This window comes from Oryzias latipes, chromosome 16 (assembly GCF_002234675.1).
Source record: "Oryzias latipes chromosome 16, ASM223467v1".
Taxonomy (NCBI): Eukaryota; Metazoa; Chordata; class Actinopteri; order Beloniformes; family Adrianichthyidae; genus Oryzias; species Oryzias latipes.
The window spans coordinates 23600056-23623970 of NC_019874.2; the positions used below are offsets into that span (position 1 = coordinate 23600056).

At 37.6% G+C, this 23915-nt stretch overlaps 3 protein-coding genes across 4 annotated transcripts; 1 reads left to right on the forward strand and 2 right to left on the reverse strand.

The window, feature by feature from the left end:
* Positions 1-112: 112 nt before the first annotated feature.
* On the reverse strand, positions 113-6658 carry snip1 (Smad nuclear interacting protein 1). Of its 2 annotated transcripts, none has more exons than XM_004078297.3 (4): positions 6215-6658; positions 2682-2811; positions 1178-1719; positions 113-881 (listed from the first exon to the last, which is right to left on the reverse strand). In XM_004078297.3, the coding sequence occupies exons 1-4, from the start codon at positions 6352-6354 to the stop codon at positions 611-613; spliced, it is 1083 nt and encodes a 360-aa protein (XP_004078345.1). In that variant the 5' UTR covers positions 6355-6658; the 3' UTR covers positions 113-610. The 2 variants fall into 2 exon arrangements, with proteins under 2 accessions (XP_004078345.1, XP_020565971.1); XM_020710312.2 differs by having other exon boundaries at positions 6460-6631.
* Positions 6659-6706: 48 nt separating this feature from the next.
* On the forward strand, positions 6707-9993 carry dnali1 (dynein axonemal light intermediate chain 1). Its single transcript, XM_004078299.4, has 6 exons — positions 6707-6862; positions 7069-7181; positions 7733-7902; positions 8000-8178; positions 9420-9584; positions 9691-9993. Exons 1-6 carry the CDS (start codon positions 6782-6784, stop codon positions 9751-9753), a joined length of 771 nt encoding a protein of 256 aa, XP_004078347.1. The 5' UTR covers positions 6707-6781; the 3' UTR covers positions 9754-9993.
* On the reverse strand, positions 9588-22803 carry gnl2 (G protein nucleolar 2). Its single transcript, XM_011485655.3, has 16 exons — positions 22600-22803; positions 22157-22241; positions 21955-22049; positions 19134-19273; positions 18473-18657; positions 18306-18372; positions 17755-17913; positions 17522-17635; positions 13754-13882; positions 12211-12315; positions 11809-11967; positions 11413-11520; positions 10843-11333; positions 10418-10512; positions 10262-10338; positions 9588-10157 (listed from the first exon to the last, which is right to left on the reverse strand). The coding sequence occupies exons 1-16, from the start codon at positions 22661-22663 to the stop codon at positions 10020-10022; spliced, it is 2211 nt and encodes a 736-aa protein (XP_011483957.1). The 5' UTR covers positions 22664-22803; the 3' UTR covers positions 9588-10019.
* Between the last annotated feature and the right edge of the window lie 1112 nt (positions 22804-23915).

The window sequence follows — 23915 nt, forward strand, 5'->3', positions numbered from 1 at the left end:
AATTGTCCTGTTTTAAAGCAGCTCTTAAAATTTGTAAAACAACTAAAGCTCATCTAGAATTTTCATTTGAGGCAGAAATGTGTTCATAAACAAATACGTACACAAACAGTCAAACTGTTCAAATAATCTTGATTTTAATATTTACAATAAAAAATAAATTCTGAACTGACAGAAACTGAGTGACTTTTAAAAGATACACTTAACTGTCGCTTAAAATAATAAAAAAAAAAAAGCACAATCATTTTCCCTGAACTACATCACAAAAGCAAAATTTTTAATGTTGACTAAAAATAAAAGAATTAAAATTCCTCTATCATAAAGTTATGAGGGGCTGTAGACAAGAAACAATGTTGTACTTTGTGGTTTGATCCAAAAATATATTTGTAACTTTGGATGTGTCCATCTGACGGTGAGAAGCTGCGTCATGCATCTCACAAACCTGAGAATAAGGGTCAACTTTGAGAGTTTTGGCAGGTTTGAGCAAGAATTCTTTCACAACGGCATTTACAAAATTAGCCAATCATATTCTTTTTATTATCATTATCATTTTCCCTGCTGAAAAAAGTCTTAACATTCTTGATCTTCTTCAAACTAAATGAGTGTTTGTGAATCACGCATCAGCATCAACACCTTCATCTTCGTCCTCCTCCTCCTCCTCCTGCTTGGCCTCGACTTCGCTTGTGTCGGAGAACTCGTGCAGCAGTACGTATTCACGGCTACTGAACCCAAACTTGAGAACATCCTTCTCCTTGAGCTCGTAGTACCGCTGGGGCTCAATCCGTTGGTTGTTCAGGTACGTGCCGTTCCCAGAAGCCAGGTCAATAATGTAAGGCCGTACTCTGCGGCCGGTGGTGCCGTCCGCTCGCGTGTACTGCACCAGTCTGTGGGAGCAAAACCAAACGCGCTTTAGAACCAACTCAAAAAGGAAATCAGGAATTAGGTGGTTATTGATTATTATTGTTCGGCAAAACTTATTAATAATATTCTGACATCTAACAGAAATCAAAGTGTGCTGGGATAACGAGATTTGTAGAATCCAACAGATGTATTAACGAGAAAATGTCTAATCCGGTGTAAAGTGAGGTGGTGTCAACATTCTGACACATATTTGGACTGATTTCCATGTGAATATTCCTAAAACAACCTTTAACCAGACTGCACTGAGCATGCTTCCTACCTGTACTGGAACACTGCATGCTGCTTGGAGCATGATGGGTGGTCAATGGGAATATCAGCTATTTTTCTTTGACGTCCCAACAAATAGGCACTCTGTCTGTGGACGTACATGACGGGGAGGGGCTCATCGTTCTTAAAGGGATACAATCTCCACCTGCGCTTCGGGATGCGAGCCTCAGGTGGTTCGTTATACTTGATCACCACGCCGCGGAACGTGTTGGTGTCCTCCGTTAGCGCTCCAGACAGTTCAAAATTGGGCTTTTCCTTCTCGGCAGGAGGAGCACTCGAGCTGTTGTCCCCTTCTTCAGATTGGCTGAAATCGTGTTCTTGGTTTTCTTCGCGCCTCTGGCGGTTCTCCCTGCGTCTTGCGTTGTGTTGCCGTCGTTCAGCTTGCTGAGACTCGAGTGCGTTTCTCTCGTGGCGTCTTTCTCCTCCGCGGTCTCTGTCCCTCGGCCGGTCTGTCTCCCATCTGCTCCGCCTGTCTTCTGGCTGCTCGTTCCTCCGCCTTCGCTCATCACTGCTTGCTGAACGCTCGTCCCGCTCCTGTCACATTTGGAAAGAAAACATTTAAAAAAAAAACTAATGATTTCATATTTTTACCGCAAGTTTGAGAAAAAGAAGAGAAAAAAAAAAACACTTTAAAGTTTAGTATCACAAAATGAATACAGTAGAACCCACATATACAGCAATACTTAGAAATAAAGCAAAAACGAAAAACATGTCTATCTGAGCTTTCCATTTCCATAGGAGGGCATGCATGGCATGTCACTTACCAGAGTGGGTCTGACCTACTTCTTGCATACCACAAAGCAAAATAAAGCAGTGACTTTTAATGTTATTGTTTTTAACTTCTAAATGCAGCCTTTTTGAATTCTAATAGCAACAAAATCTTGCTTTGGAATATTTAGTATCCATATTTCCTTTTTATATTAACATTTTTGTTTTACTGTTAGACGTCTAGTCCCATCTCCTTCCTGTTCTTTTTTTGCTAAAGATGATGGAATGTTGACTCAAAAGTTGGGGCAAAACAGATTTGCAGTCTCCAATTTTGAAGGTTCATTTTTTTAGACTAATACTTCAATTTAAGAAAAAAAAACAGAGATGAGGTCAGATGAGACTAAAATAGACTTGTGATATAAATACCATGTTTGGAGGGTGAAAAATGCTGAGTTGCATCCCAAGAACACCAAACCCAAACTGTGAAGCATGGGGGTGAAAACATCATGCTATGGGGAAGGAAAGGATGAACTGGAGATGGTAAGATGAGATTTTGGCAAAAACCTCTTTCCATCAGTGACATCATTAAGGATGAAACATGTCTGGATCTTCCAACATGACAATGTTGCCAAACACATCACCCTGACAACCAAGGAGTGGCTGTGTAAAAAGGCCTTCTGAGTTATCTTTAAAGTAAACATATAAAGTTTAATAGTTTAATATTGTTGGAGCTTCTAAAAGGAATTAAAGCTTTGTCTTGCATAACTGATATTTAGAAACCTAATCACCCGCTTTATTCTGACATCACTGCCACGATTTGGGCTGCGGCTTCTTCTGTTTCTGGGAGATCTGCTGCTTCTTCTCGCTGGAGAAGTCTCCCTTCGACCAGGTGAGTTGTCCCTTGTCCTGGCAGGTGACCTTTACAAAGAACAAAGGAAACTTATTGAGGAAAAATCAAAGTGAAATGTGAAACTTTGGATTTCGTCTATTTAAAATGAATCTTTTTCCATCTATTTTTATATACAGTAAAGAATTGTTATTATTAGATATTGTTAGCGTTATAGCATAAATCAAAAATAAATAAAAACCACTAATGCAGGACAATTTGAAGCAAATTTTTTGATTTTGAATCAACGGTTAGAACCTTTAGAATAAAATGGTTAAAAGACTTTATGGCTAATCCTGACTCAATATAGTTTCATATTCACAAAAACATGTTCAAAAAAGTAGGTAGATTAGTTGCAATTTCACCCCTAACTGCGCCACCCTGTGGAACAACAGAGTAATTACCACAAACAGGAAGACAATGTTTCATCAGAATTGGTTTTCGACCACAAGTCTATTGTGGCCAGCACTCTGTTCTTCTCGGTGGTCTGCCGGGGGGGGGCAGCATATCTGCTAGGGACAGTAATAGACTGAACCAACTGATCCGAAGAGCTGGCACCGTAATCGGTTGTAAAATGGACACGTTTGAATCTGTGATGGAGAGGAGGACTTTAAATAAGCTGGTATCCATCATGGATAATCCTGAGCATCCTCTCCATCCTGTACTTGACCGTCAGCGGAGCTCCTTCTCCAATAGGCCAAGGCAGCTTCGCTGTCACACCAACCGCTTCAGGAGATCTTTCATACCTCACTCCATTGGACTCTATAACTTGTCATCCATGTGCAATAGATAAACTCATTTAAGGTCTGTCTGTTTTTCTCTCCTGATGGGTCACACAATACAACTGTTCTTTTTCACTGATGTTTCTTTCTGATTAAAGGCTGCAGGATTTACGTCAAACCGCTCGGTCCAGAGGACCGATCCAAGGTTCTGGTTGTGAACACCATGAAGGACTTTGAGAAGTGTTTGATCACGGTCGTCTGAAACAACATGGAGTAATAAACCAAAGAGCCAAATAATTTCAAGAAATATGACACGTGGATTCCCCACTTTCTCTGTATGTCTGACGTCACCTGAATAACAGCAGAGAGTTCTGACCTGCAGACAACTTGACCTCAACTTTCACCGTCGCTGATATCAGCTGAAGAAGGATATGGACCTGAATCTAATGTCTGCAGTCATAACATCGAAGAGAACTATAAACTCTGTTTTGAACCCAGAAGTACGGCTGTTATCAGTTAAAGAAGAAAGACCAACCTTGGACAATCGACAGTTATGGACCCTTTTTACTTTCCCCCTACAGCATTACTTTATTATAAAAAAAATAATAATAAAAATACAAAAAAAATATTTAAAAAAGTAAAACAAATGATTAATGACTTATTGAAAATTGTTAAATTGATTGCCTTTTAATGATTTTATTTCACTTTCTCCAAAAATTGATAAATTGATTCAAAAATCTTTCCTAATGTAGCATAATTTTGCACATGTTTTTAACTTTTGATACTTGATGAAATTTTGCTATGAAAATTCCTGAAACAGTGTTGTGTCTACTTTACTGATATAGTATTATGTTTTATTCATATGAATGGCTTTTATAAGTAACATAATCTGCATATATTTCAGATGACTGATCTGCATTTGCCATGTTGATTTCTAAAATAGTTATTTTTGACGTAATACTTAAGTAATTCATCTTTGTCATGTGCTTTATCGATATCTTATGATTTTTAATTCTGTATGATATAAACTGGGAACCGGATATTGATAAATCATGTAATAAAATGGTTACAGTATAACGGGGTGGGATTATATAAATTCGCTTCCTTCCACTCCCTTTCAAGCAATATTTATTAATATGTATAATTATCCTAAGTTTGATTAGTTACTGTATGAATGTATAACTGATGATTATATTGCTGTTGTGTATTATTTCTACTTAATTGCTTGAAATAAACCATTTCAAATAAAAAAATAAATAAAATTGTTCTGGTTCTCTGTTGTCATCTATTGTTTGTATGTTTGTACCTTGAGCCTAACGCCGACGCTGCATCAACCCAATTTCCCAAGCTGGGATCAATAAAGTATATTTATCTTAAGATCATTTTGTAAGTGATATTCTTGATTCAAATGGAGAAATTCTTCAGTTAAGAGACTTCAAAGGTAAATATGATATTGAATGCTCAACCGAGGAATTTCAGAAAACCTGCTGAGCAATTCCAATTGCTTCAATACATTTAATAAAAAATACAATATTGTCTTCCTATGTTCAAATTAAACTACCAAATTTAGTAATAGGAGAAATAAAATTTAGTGAAAAAAAACGTGATAATAAATTGCTAAACAAATCCTTTAGAGGTAAATTATACCATGACTTTAACAGAAAAGTGAAATATAAAATAACTGAGACACCTGTCACATCAGATGCTCAACTATGGAAATTCATAAAATGGCCAGTGGTTCCCAAAATTAAAGAAATGCAGTTCAAAATTATAAACAATTATTACCCATCGGCAGAGACATTGAGAAGTAGATTTGGCTTTGAGGTTGATCCGTGTGATTTCTGTCAGGTAACCCCAGAAACAACCCAACACCTGTTTTTTTCATGTCCAGACCAGTGAAAGATTCTGGCAAGATTTTCATAATTGGCTTAGTCAAAAAATTAACAACATACAATTCACAGAAAAACATATTTTGTTTTAAAACAGTAAGTTGCCAAAAGAGCCAACAAATAGTGAACATCCTCCTGATTTTGGGAAAATATATTCATAAGCAAAAGTGGAAAAAAGATCGGCCGAATTTCCTGTGTTTTAAAAATGAAGTCAGATTGTATTTATCCTCATTGAAATGTATTCACAACTCAAATTCTTTCATTGATGACATTTGTAAATCTGCTACAGAATGGTTACAAATCTAGGGTCCAGATTGTTGATTGCCTTGTATTTTAATTTATGCTGATAGTTTTTTTTATATATGTATACATTCTTGTTTTTTTTTTATCTTTGTTTTTCGTGAAGAGCTGTGCCTTGCATCATTGTGTTGTTGTGTCTGCCAGAGTTTTGTAATGAGTATATTTCAATAAAAAAAAAAATTAAAGCAAATTTTATGTCTCTAGTCTAACCTTGATTTATCAGCAAGACGGTAATAAAATATCTTAGAACAATAAACAAGATTTACTTGATACGAGTCAGATACTTATACTACTTTTGACACAAACGTGTTAAGGATTATTTGATTTACAGAAACCTCAGATCAAAACTCTTTTGGAGCAACCGGGTATCCCTTACGTTAAGTGTTTATTCCGTAACCGTCAAAAATGAAAACCGGAAGCTAGATTTTCATCAGCGAAAGTACAACAAAAAAATAATGTTGTGAATTGTTTTATATTTAGACAGTTTTACGTCATGAATCGTAGTAAAACCTTCAGACATTTACCTGCTAGCTCGTCTCCCCTGTGGACTGCGTGATCTGTGTGGCCTGCTAGTGCTACTCGGGCTCAGTTTCTCCTGCTTTATCTTCACTTCGGGCTGCCGTTCTGGAGACTCCCTTCTTCTGTCTCGCTTTTCTTTAGTCATTTTAGTTTATTTTTCCAATAAATTTGAGCTCAATTCAACCAAAACACGACACAGTAGCTAGACAAAGACAAGCCAAGATAAAAAATAAAACCTTTGATGCGTTACCAAACTTCTGGCGTTGTGAAAACAAACTTCCGTTTCCGGTGACTCAAATTAATCCCCTCGACGTGCTCCATGTGCTCCCTATTGTTGGTTCCGCCATGGCCTAATTCGTTTTAAATGGGGAAAACGTGATGTTCAAGTTTTTTTTGTCATAGACTGAAGCATTGATGACACATATACGTGTCGTATTACATAAAAAGTATTCTTAAATGAAACTTTGTTCAAATCAATATTATTTTATTTTGAAAAAGTGTCGCCATGACAACACAAACAGTGAAACGGTATTTCTAACAAAACGTGTAACTTGCTCTCTCACCTCAAAACGATGACTTCTTTTGGCGAGTCCCTCTTGAAATACGATAATCCGATATTGGTAAAAACAAAAGGAGATAAAAAATCTCAAAAGGTAAGTCTTGATGGTTAATGATCTATTTAACTGGCGCCCAGAAACTATATCAATTAAGGCTAGAAATCTCATTGTACTTCCATAATTTCTTTATTGTGGACAATGAAAGGCTACCAAATAAAATCTTCAAAAATAATAAAAGAAATTACAAAAAAATAATAATACAAATAAATGTACAATTTTCCCCCCTTTTTTTTCGTTAATAGGGACGTACTCTAACGTTGAGCAACCTTCCAGCTCCCAGCTTTGCAGCAGGTGTTCCATCTCCCCCTACACAGAATTTGGATGAAAACATTTTGCATGCCATCTTACCACCTAGGTAAAAGAAAACCTCAAAAGCTCACCTAAGCACAACGATTCAGATTTATTTATTCTAGATTCATTATTATTTATTCTTCTTCCTAAGTTATGCAGACAAACATAGACTGTGGCATGCACCAGAGCACAATGACCATCCTCAACTTTTATTTCTCAAAAGTCAAATCTGGGAAATCAAATAAAATCAGGCTTTTTTTTTGTAAAACAGATGCTTTTCATGCCATGTAACTCAAAAAACTTTAAACAACACAGTGGAACAGCTACAGTTGGAACAAATGTAGTTTTTATGTGATCCAAAGATCACCAACAAATCCTAATGTCTAACAAGGAAAAGAGGAAAGGTCCTGTAGCTCAGTGAATGTCCAACTTTCATCAACTTAAAAAGATCAAGTCTTGACAGCAAATATTGCCCACAGGTGCATTATCACACATACGTCTGCTTTTTACTTAATTCAAAAATAAAAAGCTGACACACAATCTAAGATCCCGAAAGCATCCAAAAGTTACTGTCAAATGATTTTCCAAGTAAATTCTGATTTCTTACCATTACAGAGAATGGACAGAGGGGGACCAACAGTGGGTGCAGAAAGTATCTACAGCCATTACCACGAGGAAAGATGTCATTCATCTGCAGGAGCAGCTGAACATAAAGCTAAAGCAGAAAAAGGCCAAACCAACTGGCATCTGCCCCATCCGCTGGGTTCTGTTTTCCCAGTGTTTCGGTAAGACAGCGGAGGGTCGGGACAAAGCTCATCTCCGAGTAAAAATGTGGATAGTTATGAAATATAAATGTATTATGCATCTTATTTCCTTTTTGAGATGAACTCATCAGACAGGTAACCATTGAATGTGCGGAGAGAGGTCTGCTGTTGTGCCGGGTCAGAAATGAGATGCAGATGATGATAAGAGCCTACCAAAACTTGTCTGAGAGCAGCATTGCTTTTGGGATGAGGAAATCACTGCACGGTGAGCAGGGCAAGGAAGAAACACAGAAAAAAGTAAGTTTTTTTCCCGTGTTAGTCATAAAAAAAACCTGAAAAACTCCCATTAAGTTTATGAAAAAAATGATTTATCTTAACTGAAGCAAATAATTACGTTAGATCAAAGTAAAAAAGTTTATCTTTCCAACATCCATATGTGGTCTTATCACCCTCTCATGGTGGAAAAAGTATTATCTGAGCTTTTTCATCCACTAAATCATCTTCAAATGGACACGCCATGCTGCTTCACCTCTCTGTAAACAAACTAAGCTTCAACTAAACCTGCTCCGGACCAGGTTATGTTCAGAGCATGAGTTGCCATGGTAACTTGACCTACCCTGAAACATACCTCCATTTCTGGAACCGAAAGCTGAGGTTATCAACTTTCTTAGCCTCAAACTTATCGTGGGAGCTAGCATAACCTGCTTTCTGGAATACCCCCCTGGAACCTGAGGCTCTCGAGATGCTGTACAAACGCCTATTTTATCCCCCCACTGTGGATCCTTTATTTGAATTGATATTCCATCAATTTAAACAAATAGGTTATTATTTTTGGTTCATTTGTTTTAGTTGATTAGGTTTTGACATTTCTTTTTTTTTATTTTTAACATGCCAAATTACTGAGCATCATGATGGTAAACAATCAACTTTCAGAGTTGTTTATTATTAGAATAAGCTTAAAGCGCATCTTCTCAAGTTGATGTGCAGAGGCAAATCTCCTAAATTTGAATCTACATGTTTAAATATATTGTTGGAATTTACTGAACGCCAATGTTGTCATTTTTATATTTGAGGGTGAAAGGAGAAAAAGGATGACGAGGCACCAAATCCAAAAAGATATAAAATGTCAAGTATGACTTTCTTACATTGTAAAATCAAGCAGATTTACAGCAGCAGGAGGAGGATTTTATTTGGCACAGGATCTATTTGATTTTGAAAGGAAACTATCAAAAGGAAAATAAGTAAAATTTGTTATATATAGAAAATATATACATCGTTTGAAGTCAATAACTAAAAATTTTTAAAAGGTACATCCTATAAATGAATGGTTTTATGGTCACAAAAAAGTGTATTTTTTTCAACTGTAAAGTTGTACTTTGCAGCTGTCGCTGCATTTTGTTCTATAAGAAACAAATGTCTCATTCCATGTGTTTTGTACCTTGGTCATAAGCCCTGCAGGGAGCACCATTTCTTCACTTTACAGATCCAAAAGAACATTGCACATTTACCTCACCCATCTGCTTTTATCACTCTCTTAGATCTTAGACCTGGAGGCTGAAAACAAAGATCTGATGAAGCAACTAAATGAGTTAAAAGACAAATGTGATATGATTGAAAACAGAGAGGCTGAAGAGAAACAGCTTAAAGATAAACAGCACGATGAGGAGATTCAGCGCAAAGAGAGAGTCATTCAACAACTCAAGGTGATCTTGTAACATTTCTCAGAAAGAAGTATTTAATTTTGGACTTTTCATCTTAGAAACAGACTTGATTGTGTAAAAAGTATAACTATCATTCTTCTCTTTTCAGAATCAGCTGGAAGATGTACATTCAGCAATAAACTTACAAACCAAGATCCCAGCTACGTCTTAAAAACGTTAGAATTTTTAAAACCGATTACTCCTTGTTAGATTTGGTTAAACTGACTGAATTTACCAGTTAAACATACAAAATCCACATCTTTTTAAGGTTAAGAGATAAACCTAGGAATGATGAATTTAACCTCACATATTATGCTATTATTTTCATGTGGATGAAAACAGATGAATCAGAGTTTTTGTTCAATTGTTTTATTTTGATAAAATGCCAATTTAAATAAAGATTTGTTGCATATTTTTTGGTCAATTACTTTCTTAATTTTACTGCTTGGATCTTTTTGTCCTCTGACCCTTGGCGGCTGAAACTGGAACTTTTCTGTTCTTGTTCTTGACGTTGTGGCTTTCATAGTAGCGCACACCCACTTTCTTCACCTTCTGGGCTCGTTCCATTGCTCGTCTCTAAAAAATGATAAAGAATCAGAAATCCATATGAAAGACTCAAAACAAATACATGTTTCTTCCTTGCTGCTTCACTTTCAGAATCACGATCAAAGGCTGCAAACCTGTTTAGACGTCAGTCTGGACTGCGTGGACTCATCATCTTCCTCAACTTTCCTCTTCTTGTTTTTCATGTTTACAGCTGAATAAAACACAAATCAGTATTTTTTAAAATATAAACTAAAGCCCGATTCCGTATGCAACACCACAAGGAGACATACCTGTTGTCTGACTGGCTTTCTTTTGTGCCTGTTTGGCTGCTGCTTGTTTAGTCTTAACGTCTGTGAACACTTTGTCAGAAAGAGCCTTTGGTATCCTGTCCAGAGAGAAAAAAAGGGAACCCGTAACCAGGGAAAGAAAATTGTTTTCTTCTGTTGAGATCTGCTGCAATGAACAGTAATTCAGTTGGACCGGGAGTAACTTTACGGCTGTCATTTGAATTTGTTCTCGGAGATGAGGCCTTCAACTCAACAAGAATTGCAGATTAAAGAACAAAAAGAAATGCATGATGGGAAAAATACGCATAATAGGAGTGAAAATGATGACTGCTCATCCTCTGAGGCTCAAATACCTTAAGATAAAAACACAAAAGCTGAAAGCAGATAAGATGAAATGTGTAAAGTGAGATCTAGAACAAAGCACTGACCGGATTGCAGAGAAGCGCTTCGATTTAGCTCTGTCCAAGAAATGCTTGTACTTGGCGATCTTTGCGTCCAACTCTTGAAGGACTTGTTTAGAACCTTTGGCGTCCTTCTCCATGTTGGTCTCCGTCTGAGAATTTGTGGGGACTGACATCTCAGCGTCTCCGGTGCTTTTTTCGGCATCGTTGTCGACGTTGCTGTCATCTTCCTCTAATCTCTCATCTTCAGCGTCCTCTTCCTCAGCTTCGGAGCCAGAAAAGTCAGACATGTCCAAGTCAGGCATCTCCACTGGAACCAGATCTTCCTCGCTGAACTCTGGGGCCACATTTATTTTGCCGAAGTTCTGCCGGACATTAGCGAGGATCTTCTGGACCTGCTCCTTCTTTCTCTGCTGCTGCTGTTCTTCTTGTTCCGCTGAAACGGAAGCGTCTGTCTGTTCCTCCTGCATGCTTTCTTCTGCATCTGGTGGTGCTTCAACAGGCAATAGTTTATCAGCCTAAAGAGAATAGGTGAGTGATTCAGACAAAAAGATGCATTAAAAAATTACTGGACAGCAGGAGTGAACAAGTTCCAACCTCGGGATCTCCCTCAGGTCCGGGTGGTTTCACAAAGAAAGGGATCCGACCCCTTTGCCAGTCGTTCAGCACCATTTTGGAGACCGTGCTAATGTCCGGCTCACCTCCCTTCACAGTACAGATTAAAAAATCAAAGGAATATAGTCATTAATGGAACCTTTGGATTTAATGGATTAATCATGAATAAATCAGAAGAGGTTATTTGAATGCAATGTCAACAAACAACTAGAAATCACTATAAAATATTTACATTTAAGAAATACACAAGCAATTTTTCAATACTTTTATGAACCTGCCAGACGCGGTAACAAACTGTTTTAAAAAGACAAACCTTTTAGATTTACTGTTCCAGTGGCACAAAAACAAAATAAGGGAGGAAAACTCAAGCAGACAGACCTTCAGGAGTTTGCCAGTACGAAACGCCAACTTTTCTAGAAAGTCTTCAGTAGAATTCCAGGAAGGGATCCGGTATGTTTTCTGAACGTACTCAGGCTTGGCCCGCTCCAGCACCGCTTCAATATGATCCTCTGGGTTCCTGATCTTCTCCACTTGAACCTTTGAGGAGTCATAAAAAGCATAATGTTAACCTGTAATCTGTCAATTTGAAGCCTTTAAACTTAAAAATGGATGCAGGGATCAGAGCCAAGTGTGAGCTTTTAATCCAGAAGATGTGGAATTCATACATTAGATGTACTTAAGGTAATAATAGATATAATTATCGCCCTGTTTTTGCTAAAACTCTTATTCTCTGGCCATTTAGAACAAATCCTGGTGTATGTAGTAAAAAAACAAACTCACCACTCCCTTGAGGACAATATCAGACTCGCTGTCCTCTGATGGGTAGACCACACCAGGACAGTCGATGAGGAAGATGCGTCTCATCAAAGTGATGTACTGCCAGACCTACACAACTCAAAGAAACAGTGCTGTTAATTAAACCTGCATTAGCAAAAACAAATGAAACAAAAAGCATTTATAAGCTTGTTGTCTAATAGGAAGCAAACTCAGCAGAAATGTGTTTTTTTATTTTGGAAAAGTAGGATTTTTATATAAAAAGGAGTACAACACGATGCAATACAGAAATATTTTGTAGTGCTCTAAATTTTTTTTTTACTAATGTTGGACGCAGACAAAAATCAAAAATTTAATTTAGAGAGAAGATGCTCCATAAACCAATCAGGTTCAGGTTTTTAACGAGTTCTTGGGGAATTTTTCTGATGGATGATGGAGGAGATATATAAAGAAAATTAGGCCCAAAGTTACATTGATGAGCATGTCTGATTCAAATCTTGAGTAAAGAGCAGATTAGAAAAACGCTGTTTAAAAAAATCAAAAACAAAATCAATCATCTTTTATTTATTCAAAGGCGTTCCAGTGGTCTTCTAATTACGATTGTCATTTGTGCCAAAATCAAAAAAGTGCTTTTGTTTATTGGACATGTCTTTGCAGAGCAGCAGTAGTTCATTAGAAATTTGCTTTTGAGTAGTGAGGGGGACCATTGGGGCGGAGCAAGCCCGCCACTTCCCTCGCCATTAGCTGCGAGCTTGGAGCAGTGAGCTTGTGGCCCGCCCAACTTATTTACCACAAAGCAAATTAGCTCTTTTTCCCAATGGCCTTTTTCCTCTGTTCCTGATTCACAATGATTTGGATAAAGAAATACTAAGAAATACAAATGTAAGCTTAATTTTCTCTATATATGTCCTCCATCATTAAAAAAATGTCACAAGAACATGTTTTAAAAACACAATTTTCATCAGAGTGGGGCTTTAAGCAGGAAAGAACTGACTTTACAATAGATAGACATAAGCACATTAGCTTTAACTTCTTTCATAAATGGAATTTGAAATGGAGATCTAAGATGTTTCGGTTGACTCTAAGCGTGAAAATTGTTTTAGGGAAGCAACAACATTGCAGAAATAGCTGAAGGCTGCTTTTCTGTATCAGTGGAAAACCTGCAGACTGACCCGTCAGGTCCACTTAGTCTTTACTGCAACCTGAAGTGATGGTCTTTTTGGTCTAGGTACCCCTCAAGTTTAAAGACTGCAGTTTGTGCATCAACAGCCGACATTGTTGAGACCGGGAAAAAGAAAAATCGAATATTTTTGTAACAATTTGGAATTTTTCTCATGGCAAATGGGCTCTTCTGAAAGAGGGCCATGTCAAATGTGGTGCTTGTACCAGAGAAAGCACAATGTCTGAAATATTACCCTTAGCCTTTGGTACTAGTAAGATGTCTCTCTCAACAGGAAAGTAAATGTGCAGAGATACACAGCATCTCATGTTAAAAAACACTAGATTGTCATGTTCTTTTTTGACTGATCAAAGATGACGTCGACTTTACCTTTGTTTCTCCGGCGATCGGCGCCACGTTGCAGACTTTCTTGGAGCGCAGAGTGTTGATCACAGAGCTCTTTCCCACATTTGGATATCCGATGAAACCCACGCTTATCTGTTTCTTGTCTGTGTGGAGCTGCGAGAGGTAAAAAAAAAGAAAAGAAATGGAGAAGTTTCTTTTTCTTTTGTTTTCACAGATGTGCTTCCTTTATAAACAGAAAATACTTTTGTGCATCTTTTCAAACAATCAGAATATAGCCAGAAAGTTTCCTAATTACACCCCCCCCCCCCAATATTGTGACTGTACACAAATTACGCAATTTTTATTTTGTTTTGGAACATAATGTGAGTATTTGTTGTGGTTATTCTGATCATGAAAAAACAGTGTTTATGCATGTATGATGATGCAAATGCAATGGGTAATATAAATATGAGTACAGAGCTGCTAAGGAGCAGAAAAGACGGAAAACACTTTCCTACAGAACATTTATAAAAGCCAGATTAAATTCTGGAATGTGTAATTTTTTAAATCAAGAGAATAAAGGGATGAGAAGGGTACAAAGAAGGAAAGGAAGGCTCATTATCTGAAGCACTTCACATCATTTTTCAAATGTTTAGAAAGCAGAGTTAAGGCAGAGGCATGTGAAAGGAGCCAAAGGAACCAGTGTTTATTGATCATTTGCCTGCTGCCAGAAGCAGCAGAATGAATCATGATATGTATAAAGAAGCCATTTTGAACAAATTTAGTCCAATGTTTCAGAAACGGAGGGGATGGCACAACAAAAGTAAACACAGATGGACGGATTTAAGAGGGGAAAAAAAAAAAAAGAAAATGCAGAGGAAGTATCCCAAAAAAACGTTTCTGCTGCAAAGAGATGGAATGTTCTGAAAAGGCAGAGCGAGCATCTTGACCTCAACTCGCTGAACTTCCCCTTATCAAAGAGGCCCCAAAACATGCAAACACAGAGCAAATGAACGTGTCGGGGATTGTTCTCCAAAGCAGCCAAAGGAGGACGAATATTCTCAAGTCTTTCTGTGGAAACAAAAAAAAATTATGGCTGATTTACTACTCCCAGCCCCTATCATAATCCACTCTCTCCCATGCTTAACAGGAGAAGTCTGTGAACCCGCTACTTTAAAAAAAAAAATGTTTTTATGATTAAAATGGGCAGTAGTCTTCACTGTTCTGGGATGACACAACAGATTTTCTTACATGAACACGAAACACAACAGCTGCTGTAAAACAAAAAAGAAAAAAAAGTAAGGACAGTAGTTCTTTCTGAGGCTTCTGAAGAAGCCGGTCTTAGTGAGAAGCCTGGCTGCTGCGCTGCTCATAAACGTGCTGCTCGAAAAGTGAATGACACAACTGATAAAATCACTGGCTGTACTCTCTGCTCTCAGCAGGAAATTACCACAAGGATTTGCTCCAAAGGCATAAAAGTTGCTCACTTCAAGAATTGTTTTTCCTCCAACAGCAAAAACGACTCCAAACAAGAACAAACTTTAAAACTTTTATGACGTAATTCCTTTACTATTAGAAAACATTGTATTCTTAATACCAATTCATCTGTTGTATATATATGATTTATTTAATTATCATTTTAGTTACACAGCAAATTGATTATGCCTCTTGTATTTTCATACAAGGAAAATTTTTCCTGACAACATAGGCGTGAGGTTAAAGCATCTACACCAAAACATTTTAAGCCTTAATTGTTCTGATGCAATTCTGTAACTTTCTGACACACTCATTTCCCCGACTGTAAACCATGATCATCAAAATTACAATCAATTTATAAAGGAATATTTATGAGAAACTATACTATTAAAAAAATCAAATTTACATTTTTTTAAATAAACAACTAAAATTTGGAAGTTTTTCTGAAGATTGAAGGTTTTTTAGATCTTCCTCTAGCATCCTAAAGTACACTTGATTATCTGGTACTAATTATTAAGTTTAGGTCCTATTTAAAACACTACTTTCAGGCAAACAGAGCAGGTTAAAATAAACAAAGACAAATAGATTTAAGCTCAGTTTTTACAAAAATGCAATTTAATTATCTGTACATTGCTAAGACATAATGTTAAACAATTCAAGTCTGCAGGTCTAGAATTATCTAATATAGTACAGAATGTTTTAATTACCTATATTGATTGTGTGCGGTCATACGTTCGATTTTTAATTCTTCCATCCATCTGCACTCGTTTTCTCCCTTATGGGGTCACGGGGCTGCCAGAGCCTAACCGGCCACTGTTGGGTGAAGGGAGGGGACACCCTGGACAGGTCACCAGTCTGTCTGGGCCACAATCACACACCCATGCACTCTCACATTCACACCTAGGGACAATTTAGAGTAACCAATTCACAGATGAAGCATGTTTTTGGATGATGGGAGGAAGCCGGAGTGCCAGGAGAAAACCCACGCCTGCACAGGGAGAACATGCAAACTGCACGCAGAAAGATCTGGGACTAGAACCGGAGGACCTCTTGCTGTGAGGTTAGAACGCTAACCACCACACTTGTTTTGATAAGTCTACCACATTTTTATTAGCTGTAAATTTGTTGTTTTAAGACTGATGCACTGATCAGAGAGCACCTTTTAATATACATCGTTACAGGAACATTGACATGGCAATGATCAATTTATCTCTATAAAAAGCAATTTGACAAGCTGGGTGTCAGATAAAGCATTTTCTTTTTTCCATTTTTACTTTAATAAACTTAAACATGTAGCCTCCTAAAAAAGAGCCCAAAGATGAACATTCAGAGTCTTTCGCATGTTTTTTATTCCATTAAAGGCTTAGAAATGCTGATCAATCACATTTTTCTTCAGAGTTAGAATATTCTATCTTTATTGATCAGCAAACCTCAACATGCAACAAAGAAATTAAAAAAAAGCTATGTTATAAATACAGTGCAGTGAAAATTTGTAGTATGTAAAATAAATAAAAAATACTGTCAGGTGGTTTTATGAAGCATACAGGATTTTTTCTCTTGCAAAAACAACAGATAATAGTAAAAGCAAGAATCTCACTTTTTGAATTGTGCTGTCCCAATAAGGGGTCATCCTCCTTTAATGAGCCCAAACAGCCAAAAATGAAAATATGGTTCTCATTTCTTGTCTTCAAAGTAACGCCTGGCCTTAGCCTTCAGCAGACAGCGTGCACCTTCAAGCACAAGCTGACCTGGAGGCAAACTCGCTGTGAACAACACTTTTCTGCAGATCATCTTGACCGGTTTTTATTTGCAAATGTTTTCATGCAGAATGAATTCCAACTTGGAAACAGACTAAGAGTTTTCCTTGACTACAAAGCAACGGTTGCTTCTCTTAGTCATTAGGGATGTCAATCATCTTTGCTATTAGATGAACTCAAACCAGAACACTCCACACCATCAAACAGCCAACACTTTTACTTCGATCTGCGTTATTAAACAAGCTTAAGATGTTATCCAACTTCTAAATCCTATAGAAACAGCATATGTTCCCTCACACTTAGCTTTTTAACTTTGTCTTGTAGTTTGTGATCAAGATCTGATATGGTTTCAATATTTTGTTTTTAATAAAGATAAGATTACGAATCTGAGAAAAAGTTGACCTGAATTGGCCACAGAGCTTTTGGGAACGAGCTCCTTTAACATGACAGCAATGGAAAAAAAGAGTCGACTTGTGTTTTCCATGTTAGTTTGGTCTGCATACAGCTAAAACTTTCTTTAAAAAAGAATAATAAAATATAGGGTAAGCAAGGAGATTCTGGAGTTGAGATGTTTTCTTACCTTGCCAAACTGCCTAAGGAGCTGGATGAGGGAGCCTTTACCAAAAGAGTTGGTCAAGCTGGCATGAAAAGCCAGAGTGGGATACTCTTGGGACAAAACAGCCACCCATCGTTTCTGTTCACAAGAAAATATATAAGAGAAACTGTTACTAAGTATCCAATGTTGAAAATAGACTAAAATATCTGAAGATTGTGCACAGACAATAAAATAAAATAAAGACCAAAAGACCTCACCGTAACCCAGGTGGGGATGAGATCACACTTGTTCAAGACAAAGATCAGATGTTTCCAGGGTTTTTCCTTCTTTAGATATGTCTCTATGCTCTTAGAGCGTGTTCCCATGGGGTCCCGGGCATCCAGGACTTGGATGATGACATCAGAGGAATCAATGACCTGTTGCAGAGAAGCAGGCACAGTCAAAAGAGCATGCAGCCCCCATTTATTATAAACTATTATTTTAACTGAAAAGAAAGATTTGCGTTTCCAGAAACACTTTTGTTTTGTGTAGAATAATATAATATTATGGCTGTACTGGCCATGATGATAGTTATTCATTTGTACCAGATGGTACTAACATTTTAGAGCAAACTTTCTCCCGTAGTTTGTCTCCAACAAGCAAAAACCAGCTTTTATTTTTAGATAGTTTGTATCAAGGCAATTTCAATAAACTGTTGTGTAAACACCCTGTTTCACTTAATTGCTGAGCATTAAATTGATTCCAACAACATTTTGTTGTCATTGACCACTTTTTTCCAAAATGAAAAACCTTTAAAACTATAACAAACCTTATAAAGTTCTCCCCAGATCCTCTTCGACTGACCCTTTTTGAAAATCTCTTCTCTTGCTTCTTCCCTAAAATCAGTAAAGGAACGGGGAAACAAAGGATAAAACTGCCCTCAAACAAGACACTTTGACAGCTTCTTGAAGTATTCAGAGTGAGTGGAAATCTCACCGGACTCCTGTGTCCTCTGTTACCAAGTCTTTGTCTTGGTCGGAGTTGTAGCTCAGTGCTGATGCCTCTGCTCGTTCCAGAAGATCCTTCACGTCATCCACCATAAGACTGGGTCTCTTCCTCTGAGCCTTGGGTCCAAATGTGGTTTCAAAGCCTTCTGTGTCTAAAATGTGGACTTTAGAGTTCTATGAATACAGATAAAACCATTCTTAGAGCATATCCTATTCTATTAATCAACACAAAGAAGAAAGAAAAGATCAAAATAAGCAGGACGTCATTTGTTTATCCCGGCCACAAAATGATTTGTTCACGACTTTTTTGTATTAATTGCTCAGACAGAAAAAAAATGATGTCGTACTTCAGCCCCAGCCTTGTTACTATGCGTCACAGTAACTGTTCATGGCAGAACAAAAGGACGAAAACAAATGACAAGCAACCATAATCCATACACAACAGCAGACGACAACAGCCTCAGAAATATTCAAACCATGTTCCTACATCAAGGTCCTCTGGGTTTATTTGTGAACATTGTGCCAAAATATGGAAAAATAAGACTTCTTTCCCAGGAAGGGAGGGGAGAAAAGTCATTTATTGTATTAAGAAATACATAAATCGGAAGAGGCATTGAAAGGCAAAAGAGGCTCAAAGGCCTCCGACTCACATGGGCTTTGACTCTGTCGTGCAAAAGAGACATAGGCAGTTTGCTTTGCTTCATCACAACACGATACGGGTCCTTCTGCACAGCCCCCATTTCGTCCTGGAACTTTTGAAGAGACGACTGTTTGATCACCCGGGTATTTGCTGAAACACAACACCAAAGAAATATTTAAGTTAGACTCCTTTGGATTTCTTTTTAGACATAATTACAATATAACTGATTAGTTTCTTCTGTTTCCCCTCACTCAGAGAAATAATAACCAACTTTTAACTGATAAAATCTCAATAAGAAGTCAGCTGAACTTCATTTTTATTGTTGGCCCTGCGACAGACTGGCAACCTGGGCAGGGTGTACCCTGCCTTTGCCCAACAGTAGCTGGGATAGGCTCCAGCAACCCGGTGATCCTAGAGGGGATTCTGTGGGTTTGGAAGAAGACGGTTTATTATTTTACGATGAAAGCGCTACACTGAAATGTAACCAACTTTTCTTGCGGCGTTTTTTTCTTCAAAGCTATTTTGCACCATTTTGTGTGGAGGGAGGTCTGACATAAAGAGACATGTTTTTGTGTTATTGTGTATGTCACGTTTGGTCAATTAGCTGTGACTTGGTAGCCATGATGTTTGAATCATAAATCATATTTTAGGAATCTTAAAAACGCTTGTTTGAACAGCAGTCGATTCTTGTGATTAAAAGTCTTTTAGATTGAAGTTGGACTACGGCCTCAAAGAGCATTTCCTGATAAAAACAGCACCACAAAACTTTGGAACTATTATATCATACTATGTATTTTAGTCACATAACACCCGATTTTAAGCTGTCATTAAGCATCTCTATTACTTAAATTTGAGCTAATATGAAGAAACAAAGCAGTGTGTTGTACAGGTGAGAATTTAAGGCTGTATTGATGGCAGTCTATTCAATAATTAACCAGTTATTATCACTTCCATTTCTTTCAGCTCCTCAGACTTCACACAGTCTATAAATGGACGGAGATCAGTTAGGCTCTTGGTTGCCCAAAGAAGATGAGAGGAACAAACAGAAGGTCCAAGTTGAAAGAGGGTAAAATCTCACAATGTCCCGTGTGAAACAATGACGTCAGGTCAACCCCTGAACTGCAGAATTTAATGATAAATGACTAAAATAAAATGTAAAAACAGTAATTTATCTGCACATATTGGTTTGACACAACTCAATTTTCAAGGGAAAAGGAGAATATTTCTCATTTCGGGCGGCCATGGTGCAGTGCTAGGGCGGTCGCTCCCATGATTGTAAGATTGCAGGTTTGATTCCCTACTAGCACGCCCATGTGCTGAAGTGTCCTTGGGCAAGACACTGAATCCCACCTTGCCTCTGGTGGGAGGTTGGCACCAGTGTTCGGCAGCGGAGCCGCCACCAGTGTGTGAACGTGTGTGTTCATGGGTGAACGGGTCTGTGACTGTAAAGCGCTTTGGGCCTTATTCGAAAGAAGGTAGAAAAGCGCTTTATAAGTATACGCCATTTACCATTTAAATTTGAAACATGCAGAGCACACGCCTCAAAGTCTGACGCTGTGGTTTTTGACTAGTAAAACGATCATTTACCCTCTCCAGATTGATGGAAAGGTCATGCTCCAACTACAAGAGTTTAAGTACCTTTCTTGTTGAGGTCTCTCACTTAAATATGAGGGAAGCATGGAGAGTGAGATTGAGAGAGTCATAGATGCAGCGGGTGCAGTAATCCAATGGCAGAATAAGGAGGGGCGCTGAGCCAAAATGGGCGAAACTCTCATTTTACTGGTCAATTCATGTTTCTGCCCTCACCAATAGTCATGAACTTTGGAAACAATAAATTCCCAGATACATGCAGCCAGAATGGGCTTCCACTGCAGGGGGACTGGGCACCTCTTTAAAGCAAGAGTCAGGGGCTCAGCCACACAGAAGGAACTCGGAGTAGAGACCCTGCTCCTCCACAGCCACAGAAGCCAGGCTGGGACAGCTCTGGGACAACCTCTGCCTCCTGGATGCCTTCCTGGGGAAATAATCTGGACGTGTCTGGCCTGGCAACACATCCGAGTCATCCTGGAAGGGCTGGAGAAAGTTTCTGCCTTCAGGGCATTTCTGCCGAGACCAGTGATGGGCAAACCTTTTGACTCCTGGGCCACAAAAGGTTCTAAAATTTGATGCATGGAGTGTTTTGGTAATCCATCTCATTAAAGAAGGAAATAACATGGTATCTGGACAAAAACATGTTTTAATTTAGATTGAAAATGAATATACATGTTTTAAGACAGAACATTGTGGAAGTTTTCTTTTGAAACTGTGGCTTTTGTTTTTATTGTAGTGCCAATTACACCAATGGGTGGCTGTTCCTCAGGTGAAAAAAAGCAAACTTAGAGAAATGCTGCATTTATGTGGTGTTGGAATGATCGGAAAAATATCCGCTCCACACAGAAAACGCACATGACCGTAAGAAAGACAACAAGCCTTCCAACACCACATGAATGCAGAACAACTGTCTACACCTAAACAAAGCTCAACCTATTTGTAGTGCACCGTTTATGGGGACACTCCAGAATTGAAAATTAAACTTTAAGGATTTATCAATATAATTTATTCCATCTTGGTGGGCCAGATTAAGTAGTTTAATAGGCTGCAGTTTGCCCACACCTGGCCCAGACTGTTGCTTCTGTCTACCAGGTTATTATTATTTTTCAGCTATTTAAGCTAAATAATAAATGCTCATTACAGCCTAAATTTCAAGCCTTTTTTTATAGCTTCCATGATTTTTTTATGATACAATTTAAGACACACAACATTCACATATACAGCATGAAGATGATACTTACTAAACCACTTGATGTTTGGCTCAACTCTGGCTACAGTTCCTGGAGCGACTGTAGATTGATACTGTAGGGGTTTGATCACTTTTCCATGTTTATTACTGCGAACAGAAACTCAGCATCAGTGTGAACAAAACCAATGATTAAAGTTACAATAAATATCTATAGAGAAGCAAGATAAATAAGATCCCTGTTGAGAATCAATTACCATCTTTGTTTCTGTCTGTACATATTCAGACGCTTGATTGTGGCTCGGTCCCTCATGTTGTTCCCACCAGCTCCCTTTGCCCGATCTGTAAAACGCACAAGATGTAGTCAAGTTATTCCTTCACTAGTGAAACCTGTATCGGTTTTTCAAACATGTCTAATCTATTGTCCTAACAACAACATATATTTTACTACTAGAGAAGATTGTTTTGTGTTAGTTCACTTCAAGTTCAAAATGTCAGAAAACTTGACAGAATTATTCGGTTAAGTGCAGCAACAAACAGTCCGCTTTCTCAAATTAAAGAAGTAAAACGTATGTCTGCTTTAGCTTGGTTGACACTTAAGCTTAGCAATTGAGCCGGCAAAACGTTTTCTTTACTCGTTAGCCATAGTAGTTAGCATCGAGTGTAAACAAACGTGTGCTAGCTCTGTGCTTTAGCTCACCGGGGTTGCTGCTGGAAGATGAGGGATTAATCGAGCATTTCCCCTTAAACTTCGGCTTCACCATGTTGAAAACTTCCCTGGCAAAGCCTACCAGAAGAAAACCGAATGGAAAACCTGAGGACTATGTCCAAAAAAGAAAATTTAGGCACTATGTTCTGTACACGTACTATTTACACGTGCTAGAGTAAAGAAAAAGGAAGTGGCGTCATAGAAGGAGCGACAGACGATCTAGCCAATCAGAAAGCTCCTGGGATTTTCCATCGTGCAAATGATGCTCTTGTGTTTTTAGGATCGCAGCTCTATAAAGTGTAAAAAAAAATACTAATAAATTGTAAAAAACAAAAAAAAAAACATCAACATTTTTTACAGTCACATCTAAATTATGAAAATGTTTAAACGGGCATCAGTAAGGTGAAATCTTGCAGATGAAACTCACTTAAATCACATTTTTCTGTGCTTTATGAGTCAATTAATAATAATAGGTCATGCCGCAGTTAAAATAAAGTTAAACACATTTGATTAAATAGTTTATCTTTAGCTATGTTTTTATGATGATTATGCATACTCAATTTACTCAGTTCAGGCTCCCACCGTTTTTTGACTGTATTAAATTCAAGAAGTTTTTTTCTGCAGCTGTAATAAAAGGCAGTTTACAAATGTGTGACACCTGAATTTTACAAAAAAGCAGAATGCTAACTTAATTCCTATGGTGTCTTTAGGAATTTCAATTTTAATTTTTAATCTTACTTCCTTTCTCTCAAAAGTTTTACTTTGACTTTTAAGACAATAGAAGCGATTACTGCACAATGACCTTTCTGTTGTTTAAACTGTAAAATGTTCCCCCACACCATAAAAAGAAGTAAAATTCTATTTATAAAATAAATATCCTAGAAGTTATTAGATCAAAACAGCCAGTCACAGAGGCCACAATTATTTAATAAAAAGTGTTACAAGTTGTCGGTAAATCTTTTAAAAAATTGGAAAGAGACCATCCGGCACTTAGTTTATGCAGCTGGGAGGCAAAGGAATGCTCTCTGTTCATTTTCTGACAAACGAAAGGTGATTTCACTTTATCTATAATCCTTTTGAAGGAAACTGTTTTGGGTCACTATGTTAAAGTTCAAGCAGATGAAACCCAATTATTAAAAAAATATGAATTTGAATAAATTTTTAATGTTAAATTTAATCTTATAAGATGTTTTTTTTAAGGTTATTCATGCAGCGAGGAAACAGTTGTCGTTTCTAATTTTTTTAAACTTCAGAGACGCTGTAATTTTTTAAAGTATTATTTACAGTCCCCACAACAGCAGCAGACA